This window comes from Scyliorhinus canicula, chromosome 9 (assembly GCF_902713615.1).
Source record: "Scyliorhinus canicula chromosome 9, sScyCan1.1, whole genome shotgun sequence".
Lineage (NCBI taxonomy): Eukaryota > Metazoa > Chordata > Chondrichthyes > Carcharhiniformes > Scyliorhinidae > Scyliorhinus > Scyliorhinus canicula.
The window spans coordinates 170,304,800-170,320,179 of NC_052154.1; the positions used below are offsets into that span (position 1 = coordinate 170,304,800).

At 44.3% G+C, this 15,380-nt stretch overlaps 1 protein-coding gene across 3 annotated transcripts in view; it reads right to left on the minus strand.

The window, feature by feature from the left end:
* sbf2 (SET binding factor 2) overlaps positions 1 to 15,380 on the minus strand; it is a 725,521-nt gene that overhangs the window by 387,428 nt on the left and 322,713 nt on the right. For all 3 annotated transcript variants that reach the window (XM_038808179.1, XM_038808177.1, XM_038808178.1), the window contains exon 4: positions 511 to 633. In XM_038808179.1, coding sequence (XP_038664107.1) covers positions 511 to 633 — 123 coding nt within the window. The remainder of the gene's footprint in view (positions 1 to 510; positions 634 to 15,380) is intronic.

Here is a 15,380-nt window from a genome sequence, read left to right on the forward strand (position 1 = left end):
CTTTGGCCCCTCAAGCTCCCGTTTGCTGGCATTCTTTCGTGGTTATTCGCTTCTTGCCATTGAGGTAAATTTGTCTTCGAATTTTAGTGCCTTTTTGGTTCTGGTCTGGAGGAGAGCCACCTGATGTGCATCCGCTCAGCACATCACCATCACCGGGAGTCTCCCAATGGCACTATTTTATAGTGCAGAGGAGTTATCTCTGGTGTCTTTGACAATATTTAACATTTAATGAACATCACAGAAGCAGAATTCCTCATTGTCGTCTTGCCATTTGTAGGTATTTGTTTATGTAAATTGACTGTCACATTTCCTACATTACATGTTAGTTTTCTACTTTATCCAGCTCAAATATTCATAACACTTGCAACTATCATTTATGAGCATTAGATTTTCATCAACTGTGTTATCTCCAAGCATTTAATAAGTGCATGACTTGAGGAATAAATAAATGTGCAAATTTTCAGAAAATGTTTTTAAAATGCGGAAATATAACAATCTAAGTAAATTTACCTTGAATATTTCTGCGTAATCCAGTTGGGACACGAGCACCAAACTTTTAGGTGCAAACACCTGCGCAGGTTGGATTAACCCTGTGTCCTCCTCTTCACCTTCTGTATCTTCATGTTTCGCTCCCTAAAGCATATAGAAGAGATTGAAATAAACAAAACAATAAACAAGAAATCCCTAAAGGTCCAATTAAGTACCTACTTGCATTTCTCCAAATTTTTCCAAAATTGTAAATTCAAACTTAATGCCCAAAAAATCAAACTTTTTTCATGTTTTGTCAAAATGTAAAGCTGTGAAATGAGTCACGATAGTTTGCCACAGTAGTGTATTGTCAACATTTCTAGAAATGTTAATTTTGTCTATTCAGAAGCAACCAGATCAATTTGAAATTTGAATATTTCTCTTTTGACTACAGTTGACCAATTACTTCATAAACGTTGGATCTGCATTTACATTTCACCCCAAATCGCCTTCATAAATATTCAAAAGGACTTTACGCTATTACATTTTGAAGTACTGTCATTTACAGCTGTGTAAATGAATGCACTCGGCAGAAGCGGAAGGTGCAGTTGGCTTGAGCTGGTACACGTATATACCAGGACTTTACTGTGGAGTTGGCGAGGAGGCAGGCGGCCTTCTGTCGAGAGAAGACGGCACTGTACTACAGCGGGGTGCTGTTCGGCGTAGTGTACCCAGCTAAGTTGAGGGTGGCCTACAACTCCAAACACTTTTATTTCGGTGGAAGTGGCGGAGGCATTTGTGAAGGCAGAAGGATTGGGTCAGAAGTGAGAAATGGGACCGAGGATTGGTCTTGGACTGAGGGTAGGGGGTGTGTGGAGGTGTGTGTAGCTCTATTTGTCACTGCATTTTGTTATATGTGCTAAGTAAGTTGACGTTGTCTATTTCGACAAGGTGAGAGTTGGGATTTTCTTTTGCAATGATGGTTCTTTAGGGTTTGTGTGTTTACACTGGGGGATTTCTTTGTTTTCCAGAGACTGGAGGCAGCGGGAGGGGATTGAGGCCTGGGCAGGGGCCTCCACACCTGCTAGCTCAAGCAGGCCAGTGAACGGGAGTGTGGTGGGGGGAGGGGCTGCGGCCATCAGAGCCTGGTAGAACAGGTTTGGATTGGCCTAGGAGGTGTGAAAGATTGGGGGAGGGGACTGATACTGGATGAGGTGTTTGCGAGAGGAAGTGGACGGGAGGATTCTGGGGGTGTTATGGGAGCGGTGTTTTCAGAACCCCAAAATGTATCATGGAGTTCAACCAACCTCTCCCTTTAATGGATTGTTGCTTTTGAAGCACACTGCTTGTTCTCCAGGTGTGGTATTACAATTATGGACAATTGTGGGTTTTTAAACACAAAACAATGTATATCCCATGAACTCAACTTAACGGTTGAAATAAACACTGGATCACTTAACTCCCCTTACTTCAAAGATAACCCCGAAAATAATACAACACTAAATAATCTCTCAAACTGTTCCTTCAAACCTCCAAAAGACTTCACCTTTAACAACAGAAACACATCAGGTTAAAGACATTACTATTATGAGTTTAAATCATCCAAATGATTCAGAGATAGTCTTTCATGGCAGAGATCACAGCAAATCCAGTTCACTGCAAACACAGACACACCCAAGTTCTTTTTCTCAAAACCCGGCTTTCTCCTTTCAAACAGCTCACAGCAAACCAGCCAGGCACTTTTCAGGTGCTCTCCCTCAAACTGCAACTAAAAGCAGAAGTGAGCTCAGCTCTCCCCACCCTCTGACATCACTTCAGTAATATGAGCTGCTCCATTTCTTAAAGGTACATTGCTTAAACATCCATTTCTTAAAGGTACTCTCACATGACGGGGGGTGGGGAAGGAGATAGATTGGCTAGTGCTCGTGAACTTGGAACCAGAGCCCTAGAAGCCATTGGGGGGGGGGGGGGGCAGGCAGGGGCAGAGGTTGTTAGCCTTCACCTCGCTGGTTGCCCGGAGGCGAGCCCTGTTGGGGTGGAGGGTAGCTTCTCCATCCTGTGACACGGCTTGGTGAGGGGGACCTACTTGAATTTCTTTTGATTCTCGGGAAGGTGAAGTCTCAGCTGAAGGAAGAATTTCACAATTCATGGTTTATTATGCACTTCCGAGAATTGGTTGCCATTGAACATTAGGGAGGTTGGCGGTATTGTAGTCTTTGGTTACATTGTTTACGGATTGTTAATTTGTGGGGTTTTTTTACCTGGCATGTACAGGTGGACGTTTTGGTCTGTATTTTGAGCGTGGGCCAGTTTGTGTGGGGGATTGTTACTGTATTTGTTTTTGTTTCTTTTGTCTTTGGTTGTTTATTGATGAAAATGAGGAGAATAAAAAGATTTTTTTCTTGAAAAAATAGACAAGTTGACTTTATTGTCAAGATAGAAGATAAATAGTTCTGAAACTATCCATTCATAACAAGTTAAAAATACCCAAAAAATACCCTTTTGAGGAAAGTTAAATAGAAAGTTAAATAGAAAGTTAAACAGCTAAATAGAACTAATATTTCAGACAATACTAATATGACAAAGGATGTCAATTTTTTCAAACATTCCACTCTCATATGCACTTCCTTTATGACTGAAAATTAATATTTGAACGACTGTTTGGGGATATTTTATTCATCCATGTTGTGAAGCTGTTCCAAAGACACATGATCAAACTTAGTTAGCTGAAATAGAGAAATTACAACAAATGTGCTGCCATCTGCTGGTGTACTTTTTTTTGACTAAAATCATGACTTATCATAGAATTTACAGGGCAAAAGGAGGCCATTCATCCCATCAAGTCTGCACCGGCTCTTGGAAAGAGCACCTTACCCAAGTCCACACCTCCACCCTATCCCCATAACCCAGCAAACCCACCCTTATGAAAAAAACCCAAAAATGCTGGAAATACTTAGCAGGACTGGAAGCACCTGTGGTGAAAGAAACAGTTAACGTTTCAAGTGGAAGTATGACTTCTCACAACTGAATGACTTGTGATTACTCAGCAAGTGCCACTTGATAGCACTGTTGATGGGGCTAGTCTTCCATCACCTTACTGATGATCAAACATAGACTGATGGGGCTAAATTGGCTGGGTTGCATTTGTCCGGTATTTTCTGTACAGGACATACCTGAGCAATTTTCCACATCGGTGGGTAAGCTGCAGCTGCACTGGAACAACTTGTCTGGGGGCACAGAAAGCTCTGGAGCACAAGCCTTCAGTGCTATTCCTGAAATACTATCAGGGCCCATAGCCTTTACACTACCTAGGGCCTTCAACCATTTTCTTGATATCATATGGAGTGGATTGAATTGGCTCAACACTGGCATGTGATGCCGAGGACATCCAGAGGAGGCCGAGATTAATCATCCATCAGCACTTCTATTTGAATATTGCTGCAAATGATTCAGCCTTATCTTCTGCACAGATGTACTTCGCTTCCCCCATCATTGAAGATGGACTTATTTGTGGAGCCTCCTCCTCCAGTGAGCTATTTAATTGTCTGCCACCATTCACAACTAGATGTGGCAAGACTGCAGAACATGGATCTGCTCTATCAGTTTTGGAATCGCTTAGCTGTAGTCTATTGTATGCTGCCTATGCCGGTTGCCATTCAAGTAGTCCTCTGTTGTAGCTTCACCAGGTTGACGCTGCAATTTTAGGTTTGCAATGTGCTGCTCAAGGCATGTCCTCCTGCGCTCTTCATTGAACCAGGGTTGATTTCCTGGCTTGGTAATAATTGTAGAGTATGGGATATGCCAGTCTATGAGGTTACAGATTGTGGTTGAATACAATTCTGTTGCTACTGATGACCCACAGCACCTCATGGATGCCCAGCTTTGAGTTGCCAGATCTGTTTGAAATCTATACATTTAGCATGGTAGTGGTGCCACACATGATTAGGGGTATTATCAATGTGAAGACAGGGTTTTGTCTCCACAAGGACTATGCAGTGGTCACTCCTACCAATACTGTCATGGAGAGATGCATTTGCAGCAGACAGGTTAGCAAGGATGAAGTAAAATGTGTTTTTCTCTCTTGTTGGTTATGCTACGATCCCAACAGGTCGGGAAGATCCCAGCATATAACTCTGGCTCAAAAGACATTTTAAAATTATAAACATGGAGCCACAGAGTCACAGGACCGCTAATTAGTTTCAGAGAGTCGTGAACACCGCCCAGTCCATCACACGAACCTGCCTCCCATCGATTGACTCCATCAACACCTCCTGCTGCCTGGGGAAAGCGGGCAGCATAATCAAAGACCCCTCCCACCCGGCTTACTCACTCTTCCAACTTCTTCCATCGGGCAGGAGATACAGAAGTCTGAGAACACACACAAACAGACTCAAAAACAGCTTCTTCCCCGCTGTTACCAGACTCCTAAATGACCCTCTTATGGACTGACCTCATTCACACTAAACCCTGCATGCTTCATCCGATGCCAGTGCTTATGTAGTTATATTGTATACCTTGTGTTGCCCTATTATGTATTTCCTTTTCTTCCCATGTACTTAATGATCTGTTGAGCTGCTCGCAGAAAAATACTTTTCACTGTACCTCGGTACACATGACAATAAACAAATCCAATCCAAGTCAAGGTGGCGGAGGCACTAGCTGCCATGCAGGCAGCGCTCGGAGGCATGGAAAAGACGATGGAAGCCAAGGGAGCACGATACGTTATCTGGAAAAGGCATCGCCGACTATTGTGACTGAATCATCATCCTGGAGGCTGAGACCAAGAGATTGGTGGCGACAGAGGGGAACCTGAAAGGAAAGGTCAAGGACTAGGAGAATCAGAAGAGGCGGCAGAACATTCGAACAGTTGGCCTGCCAGAGAGGGTCGAGCGAAGGGACCCAACTGACTATATGCCCCATATGCTGTGCAAAACCTAGTTAGAAGGGACAGCTCCCAAAACCACCGGAGATCGACAGAGGTCACAGGTTGCTCCGACCAAAGCCTGGAGCCAGGGAGCAGCTGAAGGCGATCATAGCTACACAGATACCAGGACTGTACGGTGGCACAGTGGTTAGCACTGCTGCCTCACGGCGCTGAGAACTCGAGTTCGGTCCCGGGCCCGCGTCACTGTCCATGTGGAGTTTGCACATTCTCCCCATGTCTGCATGGGTTTCACCCCCACAACCAAAAGATGCATAGAGTAGGTGAATGGCCCCCTGACAAATGGAAACCTCATACCGCATGAGCGCATCCACAGGGTAAGTATGGTTGATCCAGCAGGGGGGGGGAAGGGAAGGAACAAAAACCCTCCATCAGGATAGTCACCTTGAACGTCAGGGGACTTAACATGCCAGTGAACAGATCCAGGGTCTTCACCAACCTGAAAGGTACGAAAGCTAACATAGTCTTCCTCTAAGAGACACATCTGAAGGGGAAGGACTAACTGCAGGTAAGGAATGGCTGGTTGAGACAGACATACCATTCCTGTTATGAGATAGAGCCGGGGGGGGGGGGGTGGGGGGGTTAAGCATTCAGATAAAAAGGAGGGCGATGTTTTGGGTGACAAGGGCGGTTACAGACCAAAGGGGATGGTACGTCATGATTAGCAATGTCCTGGGCAGGGCATCAGAGGTCTAGATGAACGTGAACACATCCAACTGGGACGACACGGAATTTCAAAAGAAGGCCATGGCGGAAATCCTGACCTAGATATGCACATAGATCACGGTGGGGACTTTAACTGTGTACAGGACCCACTGACGGACAGGTAAAAGCTCAAAACAGTAAAATTACAGACATGGCTAGGGTACTGGGAACATTTATGCAACAGATGGGGTAATCATAGATTATCATAGAATTTACAGTGCGGAAGGAGGCCATTTGGCCCATCGAGTCTGCACCGGCTCTTGGAAAGAGCACCCTACCCAAGGTCAACACCTCCACCCTATCCCCATAACCCAGTAACCCCACCCAACACTAAGGGCAATTTTGGACACTAAGGGCAATTTATCATGGCCAATCCACCTAACCTGCACATCTTTGGACTGTGGGAGGAAACCGGAGGAAACCCACGCATACACGGGGAGAACGTGCAGACTCCACACAGACAGTGACCCAAGCCGGAATCGAACCTGGGACCCTGGAGCTGTGAAGCAATTGTGCTATCCACAATGCTACCATGCAGCTGGGTGAGAAGGAATTTGTGTATTTCTCGCCAGTACACAGGGTCTATACCCGCATCAACTTGTTTGTAGTGGGGATATCGGTGTTTCCAGCGATAGTAAGAGCGGAATACTGCTCGACCACGCTCCACATTACATGGATATGGGATTGGAGACAGGCCTTGCCCAAGGAGGTAAGGCAGAACAGTAGCATAGTGGTTAGCACAATTGATTCACAGCTCTAGGGGCCCAGGTTCGATTCCCCGCTTGGGTCACTGTCTGTGCGGAGTCTGCACGTTCTCCGCATGTGTGCATGGGTTTCCTCCGGGTGCTCCGGTTTCCTCTCAGTCCAAAGATGTGCAGGTTAGGTGGATTGGCCTTAGTGTCCAAAATTGTTCTTAGTGTTGAGTGGGGCTACTGGGTTATAGGGCTAGGGTGGAGGTGTGGGTTGGGTAGGGATAGGGTGCCCTCTCCAAGAGCCGGTACAGACTCAATGGGACGAATGGCCTCCGTCTGCACTGTAAATTCTATGATTCTAATACCCCAATACATGAGCCAATTGGCCGACAAGGTCTTCTGCCAGAAAATATCACAGGCCACAGGTGAGTACATTATGAACAACCGGAATGGGGATGTTTCACCTTCCATGTTCTGGGAGGCGCTAACAACTGTGATTAGGGAAGAGATTATTGCCTATAAAGCTCACAGACGTAGGGAGATCGACAGGCGGTATTCCGAGGCCCCAGCCATAGAGCTTCTGGCGGAGAGGAGAGAGCTATGAATAGACTTTAACCTGCTATCCACCAGGAAAGCAGCTCCACCAGAAACGGGGGAACTTTTTTCAAGCAAGGAGACCAGGCTAGCTGCCTGCTGGGTCAGCAGCTGAGAAAGCAGACAGCCATGAGGGAAATAGCCCAGGTAATAGATAGCAGAGGCAGACTGGTAGCTGAACCAAAAAAAGTTAACGATGCATTCAAGCCCTTCTGTGGGGAACTGTACACCTCCGAACCCCCCGACGGGGACTCGGGGATGAAACAGTTCCACAATGGACTGGACCAGTCAATCGTGGGAGACGACAGACGGAGGGAGCTGGAAGCACCACTAGGACTGGGAGAGATCATGGAGAGCATCAGCTCCACGCAGGTTTCCTGGTGGACTTCTGCAAAAATTTGCGACAGCATTGGCCCTGCACCTGCAGGAGATGTTCGCAGACTCGCTGCGATGACCAGTCTGGTGGAGGAAGTAAAACACGGATCCACCGGAATGGGATGCACACCCACTTTCCTAGCAGGGAAGGTGCAGACGATCAAGATAAACGTACTGCCCAGGTTCCTCTTCCTGTTCAGATCCATACTCATCGGCTGTGTGTGTGTGTGTGTGTGTGTGTGTGTGTGTGTGTGTGTGTGTCTGCGTGCATGCAAAGAATCTAAGAATCCCCAGAACAGTACTACAAAGAAGGAGAGTCATGGGGGACCTTGCCCTCCTGAACTTGAAATACTACCACTGGGCAGCAACGGCAGAAGAGTGAGAGGATGGGTGAAGGACGAAGACACTGAATGGGCAAGGATGGAAGAGTCACTCTGTACAGCAACAATCCTCCGGGCCCTCGACACAGCAGCACTCCCATCCCTGCCAGCAAAACATTCAACAAGCCCAGTGGTGGTAGCCATCCTGAGAACTTGGAACCAGATGAGGCAGCACTTCTGTCTGACCAAAATATCCAGCATGATCCCCCATCTGCGGCAACCATAGGTTTGCATCAGCCATGCTCAACGCACCTTTAAGAGGTGGTGACAAGATGGGGGGGCACTTGACGGTAGGAACTTTTACACGGAAGTCAGACTAGCAACCTTAGAGGAACTGACAGAGAAACTGGAACTGCCAAACGAAAACAAACTCCGATATCTGCAGGTCAAGAATGTTCTCCGCAAGGAGACGACAGCTTACCCACGCACAATGCTAGAGGAGTTACTGGCCAAGGACAGTCTGGGGAAGGGAAACTGTGGGGACCTGTACGGACGACTTTGAGAAAGGACGCGCTCCCCACTGGACAAGGGAAAAATGGGAGGAAGAGCTAGGGACGGAAATAGGATGGGGACTCTGGAGCAAATCACTGTGAAGGGCCAACTCCACATCGTCATGCACAAGGGTAGGCCTCATGTAATGGAAAGTGGTGCACAGAGCAAGCCTGACAAGAACCAGAATGAGCAGGTTCTTCCCGAAGGTGGTGGACAAATGTGAACGGTGCCAGGGACGCCCAGCCAACCACGCCCACATGTTCTGGGCATGCCCCAGACTTGTCGGGTTCTGGACAGCCTTCCTCGAGGCACTGTCCAAAGTTGTGGGGGTGAGGGTGGAGCCATGCCCAAAAGTGGCAGTCTTTGGGGTATCGGATCAGCCAGAACTATTCTTGGGGAAGAGGGCCGGCGTCTTTGATTTTGCTTCCCCAATCGTCCACCAGAGAATCCTGCTCGGCAGGCGACCAGCAGCACCACTCACAGCTGCAGATTATCTGGCAGACCTGTTAAAATTTCTCCACCTAGAGAAGATCAAGTTCATCTTCTGAGGGCCAGAGGATGGCTTTCACAAAGCTTGGAGGCCATTCACCAACATATTCCAGGACCTGTTCGAAGCCAACAGCCAATAGCGCGGGGCGAGGGGAACAGACAGGGAAGGGAGGGGGAGGCTAGAGAAAAAGGAGGGGGTGGCTGGAAAACGGCTGATTCAGAGGGGTCTAGAATGAGGCCACAGGAAAAGGAACCCCCTTGGAAATGCCGAAAACAGGATAGGGAGAGTGGAGAAGGTGGGGGGGAAAGAAGGGAGGGCACCGCTCATATTTAAATCGCAGATAACTGCCCATTGTACATTAAGGAACCCAGGAAAGGACCCTGAAACAATGAATGGGGGGGATTGATCAGCTCAGAGGAAAATTATTTCTACATTGTAACCAACGCATTTACCCTTATGGAATGTGTAATGCATAAAATGTAAAAACTTCAATAAAAATATTTTTTTAAAGAATCGCCCAGAGATTCACGTGAGTTTTCAAATTCCACTCACAAAAACACACTTGAAAATCTTCTTTCCCATTCCTACCTTCCCTTGAAAGGTTTGCATCCTGAAACCCATACATGGTTTTCCAAATTACTCTTTTAAGCAAAGCTGCCGCTCCACTTTTAACAACAAATCCAGTTCTTGATTGTATACCAACTCCTTTAGGATTTCTTTGTCTTAACTATTTTTACACAATCTCAGAGATCCAGCCACAGATTTCCATAGTTATTTCTCTAACTTACAAGGCCCACATGCTTATGCATTAAATTAAATTAAACCCACTTTAAACTATACCTTATTTCTAATGTTTACAAGTACAAATTTAAATCCCTTAAAACTACCTTTATTTCCCTAACAGTTCCCTCGCCACCTATCACAGACACAGTCTAGCAGTTATGTCCTTCAGGTTCTTGCCAGCTTAGTCATTGCTACCAAACAACCCTTAGCATTGGACATTGAAATTTCCTATCAGAATATATTCAGCACCCCTGTTACCCTCAGTGCTTCCTCCAAAACAGCAGAATTCCTTCCCTAAAGGATATTACTGAACCAGATGGGTTTTAACGAAAATCAACAATGGTTTCATGATTGTCACTAGACTTTAATTCCAGATTTGTATTTAATTCAAATTTTACCATATGCCATTGCGTGATTCAAACCCAGGTACCCAGAGCATTATCATTGGTCTATGAATTACTAGTCCATTTTATAAAATAAAAGATAGACAAGGCCTAAAAGTAGTAACCAGAGGACAGGCTGACAACGAGAGGACTGGACATGGTTTTATGCAATGAGATAGGATTAACTGATAACATCATAGTGAAGGCAGGTCTAGGTAGCAGTGATTATAACATGATTGAATTTTACATTCAGTTTGAGGAGAGAAGAGTGTCTTTCAAACTTAAGAAAGGTCATATTTCAGAATACACAGCAGACACATCCCAATGAGACAGAAAACTTTCAAGAGGAAAGCCCATCATCCGCGGTTAATTAAAAAAAGTAAAGACAGTATCAAAGCATACGTTTGCGTAAAGATGAGTGGCAAGTCAGAAGATTGGAAAGAATATAAAGAACCTGTGCGGAGTCTGCACGTTCTCCCCATTTCTGCGTGGGTTTCTTCTGGGTGCTCCGGTTTCTTACCACAGTCCAAAGATGTGCGGGTTAGGTGGATTGGCCATGCTAAATTGCCTTAAGTGTCCAAAATAGGTTAAATGGGGGTGACTGGGATGGGGTAGATACAAGGGCTTGAGTAAGGTGCTCTTTGTAAGAGCCGGTGGATACTCGATGGGCTGAATGGCCTCTTTCTGCACTGTAAATTCTATGAACATCAAAGAATGACAAAAAGATTGATAAGGAGGGAAAAATTAGAGTAAGAGCAAAAGATAGCCAGTAATATAAAGATGACAGGAAAACTTTCTACAGCTATTTAAATAAGAAAATAGTTAACAAAGTGAGCATTGGTCCTATAGAAAATGTATGTGGGGGATTGGTAATGGAATGTGGGGCTATGGCGGATGAATGAAACAGATATTTTGCATTTGTCTTCACTATAGAGGACGCAAGTAAAATCCCAGAAATAGCTGCATGTCAGGAAATAGAAGGGAGGAGGAAAGCAGGAAAATTTCAATCACCAGGGGAAGTGGTATTGAGCAAATTGTTGGGTCTACAGCCGACAGGTCCCTGATCCAGGTGGGTTTCACCCTAAGGTCTTTCCAGAAATGGCTAATGAGATAGCTTATGCATTGGCTTTAATTTTCCAAAGTTCTCTAAAAGTTAACGGTAGTTCAGTTAAAGATAACAAAGTTCAAGTAATTGAAAGGGGAATAAAGGAAATGTGAATTAGGAATTAGGGAACTGCGAGTAAAATACAGATTGTGAAGAAAACAATTAAAAGCCTCTAAGTAGCACAGTAGCCTTACGCATAGCTTAGAAACAATAGATAGTGATTCAAATATATACTTGTATCCTTTGAGAAGTTCACTAGCAAATATCTGGTTATCTGGTTTTCTTTCGTTCGTTCACAGGATGAGATCATTGCTTAGGGTTGGGAGAAAATTTTTAAAACTGTTCAAAATTATGAGGAATCTGGATGGGGTAGACAGCTAAACTGTTCCCATTGGTACTAGGTTTGAAAATCAGAGAACATCGACTTAGTGAATGGCAAAAGAATCAGTGACATGAGGCAAAACCTTTTTATGCAACTAGTGATTAGGATCTAGACAACACTACCTGGCTGTATGGTAGAGGCAGATTCAATTGTGCATTTCAAAAGAGAATTGGATAATTATCTGAAGAGAAAACATTTATAGGGCTACGGGAAATGACAGGAAGGTGGGACTAACTTAGTTTCTCTTGCAGAGTTCCAGCATGGACATGATGGGTCAAATGGCCTCCTTCTGTGCTGTAACTGTTCTATATGATTGTGACTATTGACCTTTTATACTCAAAGCAAGAAGTAAACTGGAGTTGTCTTTTGAATACTTTGAATTAAGTAGTTTAATGCAATAAACATTGTTTTTGCTTAACAACCAGCGTTCTACAATTTTCAAATAAATAGCACAATTTGAAATCTGTTCTGAGTTTAAAAGTTTAAGCTCCAACTGCCAGGATGGGTAACATACGACATGTGTTCCATCTCACTGGCTCCACATCATGTAACAATGGCTACAACCAAAAGATCAAAACATCTCTCTCTTTCCAAGTTGACTTGAACTAGTTAAACAATTTGCATATTACTTTTTTATAAGTCACAATTCTGACAATATTCCTTCTTGCTGTAATCTTCACAACAGCTGTTTATGTAAAATATTCTTATTTTTCATGCAATATAAGGACAACAATAAAGCTTGCCATATTATTTGTCATTTGAATGGAATTCAATGTATGCAGTTTATCTTATTAAATTAATAACTGTGGTGTCTGACCAGAAGAACCTTGAACTTTATATGTTTACCAACTGATGTCTACAATACTAATTGTCCAACAAGAGAAGGAAATGCAAGCTATCTATAAAGGTCACCAGGACGTCAAATTTCAGGGATAACTGTGCAAGAGGAAAATCAGTCTGCTGACAAAAACACTGCAATATTTGAATCCAAATTGCCTTTCACAATTTAGAATAGAGGTAACAAACTAAAGGGCTTGACCTCATATTTAGATTTGCAAACAAAGACCTTTGCATAACACAGTGTTTACAATCACCATCCGAAGAAGTATTCTGGAATGATAATTTAACCCAGCTTTATCTTGAACTTGTTTTGATAAATTTTAATTAAATATCAAGTCTCCTGCCAAATATGCTTTGTGCCCAAATTAACTACAGTAAGGTTCTTGGGGCTTTATTAAAATTCATTAATTAAAAATCTATGACATTTGGTAAAATTGTATGTAAACGTCTCAACAATGGTAAAGCAAACCTCGTGGAATTGAAGCAAGAGAAGTCTAGATTAAATTGCATTTACTTCAATGCATAGGGTCTGACAGACAAGGCAGATGAACTCAGGGCATTGATGGGTACATGGGACTGGGATGTTATAGCTAATACTGAAACATGGCTGAAGGAGGGGCAGGACTGGCAGCTCAATGATCCGGGGTACAGATGCTACAAGAAAGATAGAACAGGAGTGAGAGAGGAAGGGGAGTTGCGTTTTTAATTAGGGAATATATCATGGCAGTACTGAGAGGGGATATATCTGAGGGTTCGTCCACCGAGTCTACATGGGTAGAGCTGAAAAATAAGAAGGGGCAGATAACATTGATAGGATTGTACTACAGGTCCCTAAATAGTCAGCAGGAAATTGAAGAGCAAATATGTACAGAGATTATAGATAGCTACAAGAAAAATAGGGTGGTAATAGTTGGGGACTTTAACTTTCCCAACATTGACTGGGACAGCCACAGCATTAGGGGCTTGGATGGAGAGAAATATGTTGAGTGTATTCAGGAGGAATTTCTCATTCAGTATGTGGATGGCCCGACTAGAGAGGGGGCAAGAGTGACTTCCTCTTGGGGAATAAGGAAAGGCAGGTGACAGAAGTGTTAGTGAGGGATCACTTCAGGACCAGAAACCATAATTCTATTAGTTTTAAGATAATGATAGGTCTGGCCCAAAAGCTAAAATTCTAAATTGGGGCAAGGCCAATTTTGATCGTATTCGACAGGAACTTTCAAAAGTTGATTGGGGTGTCTGTTGGCAGGCAAAGGAATGGTTGGTAAGTGGGAGGCTTTCAAAAGTATGTTAACCAGGGTTCAGGGTAAACACATCTCTTATAGAGTGAAGGGCGACACTGATAGAAGTAGGGAACCTTGGATGTTTCGGGATATTGAGGCCCTGGTCAAAAAGAAGGCGGCGGCATATGACATGCAAGGCAGCTGGGATCAAGTGGATCCCTTGAAAAGTATAGAGGTTGTCGGAGTAGAGTTAAGAGATAAATCAGGAGGGCAAAAAGGGGACATGAGATTACTTTGGCAGATAAGGCAAAGGAGAATGCAAAGAGCTTCTACAAATACATAAATGGCAAAACAGTAATCAGGAAGAGAGTAGGGCATCTTATGGATCTACAAGGTAATTTACGTGCATATCCACAAGAGATGGGCGAGATCCTAAATGAATATTTCTCATCGGTATTTACTGTTAAGAAAGGCATGGATGTTAGGAAACTTGAGGAAATAAACAGTGATGTCTTGAGGAGTGTACATATTACAGAGAAGGAGGTGCTGGAAGTCTTAAAGCGCATCAAGGTAGGTAAATCCCCGGGACCTGATTAAATGTATCCCAGGACGTTGTGGGAGACCAGGAAGGAAATTGCGAGTCCCCGAGCAGAGATATTTAAATCGTGTACAGCCACAGGCAGGGTGCCTGAAGATTGGAGGGTTGCAAATATCGTGTCTTTGTTTAAGAAGGGCAGCAGGGAAAAGCCTGGCAAGTACAGACCGCTGAGCCTAATGTCTGTGGTGGGTAAGTTGTTAGAAGGTATTCAGAGAGACGGGATCTACAGGCATTTAGAGAGGCAAGGACTGATTAGGGACACTCAGCATGGATTTGTGAGTGGAAAATCATGTCTCACAAATTTGAATGAGTTTTTTTGAAGGGGAAATCAAGGTAGATGAGGGCAGTGCAGTCGACGTCGTCTACATGGACTTTAGCAAGGCATTTGACCAGGTACCGCATGGTAGGTTTTTGCATAAGTTTAAATCTCATGGGATCCAGGGTGAGGTAGCCAATTGGATACAAAATTAACTTGACGACAGAAAACAAAGGGTGGTTGTAGAGGGTTGTTTTTCAAACTGGAAGCCTGTGACCAGCGGTGTGCCTCAAGGATCAGTGCTGGGTCTGTGGTGATATGCCCATGGGCTATATCATAGTTGGCTGGTATGTGAGCTCCAACCAGCAGGTGGCGGTACAGACACACCAGTGGTCTCTAGACCAAGGTTACGTCACCTGTGACTTGGATATGATGGGAGATACATCCGGCCATCTTCAAAAGACTGAGAGGGTACTAAGACGTACATATGAATTGTCAGTGCTAGGTGCAAGTTCCAGAGGAGTAGTTAGCAGGCTCCATGATAATGTGCTCTACATCAGATTGCTGTCTCACCACACGAGACTCAATAAAAGATTCTGGTTTGGACAAGTCAAAGTGTTTGATGGATTCCTTCGTAAAGTACAAAGGATTAAACACAACTGTTATTTGTTA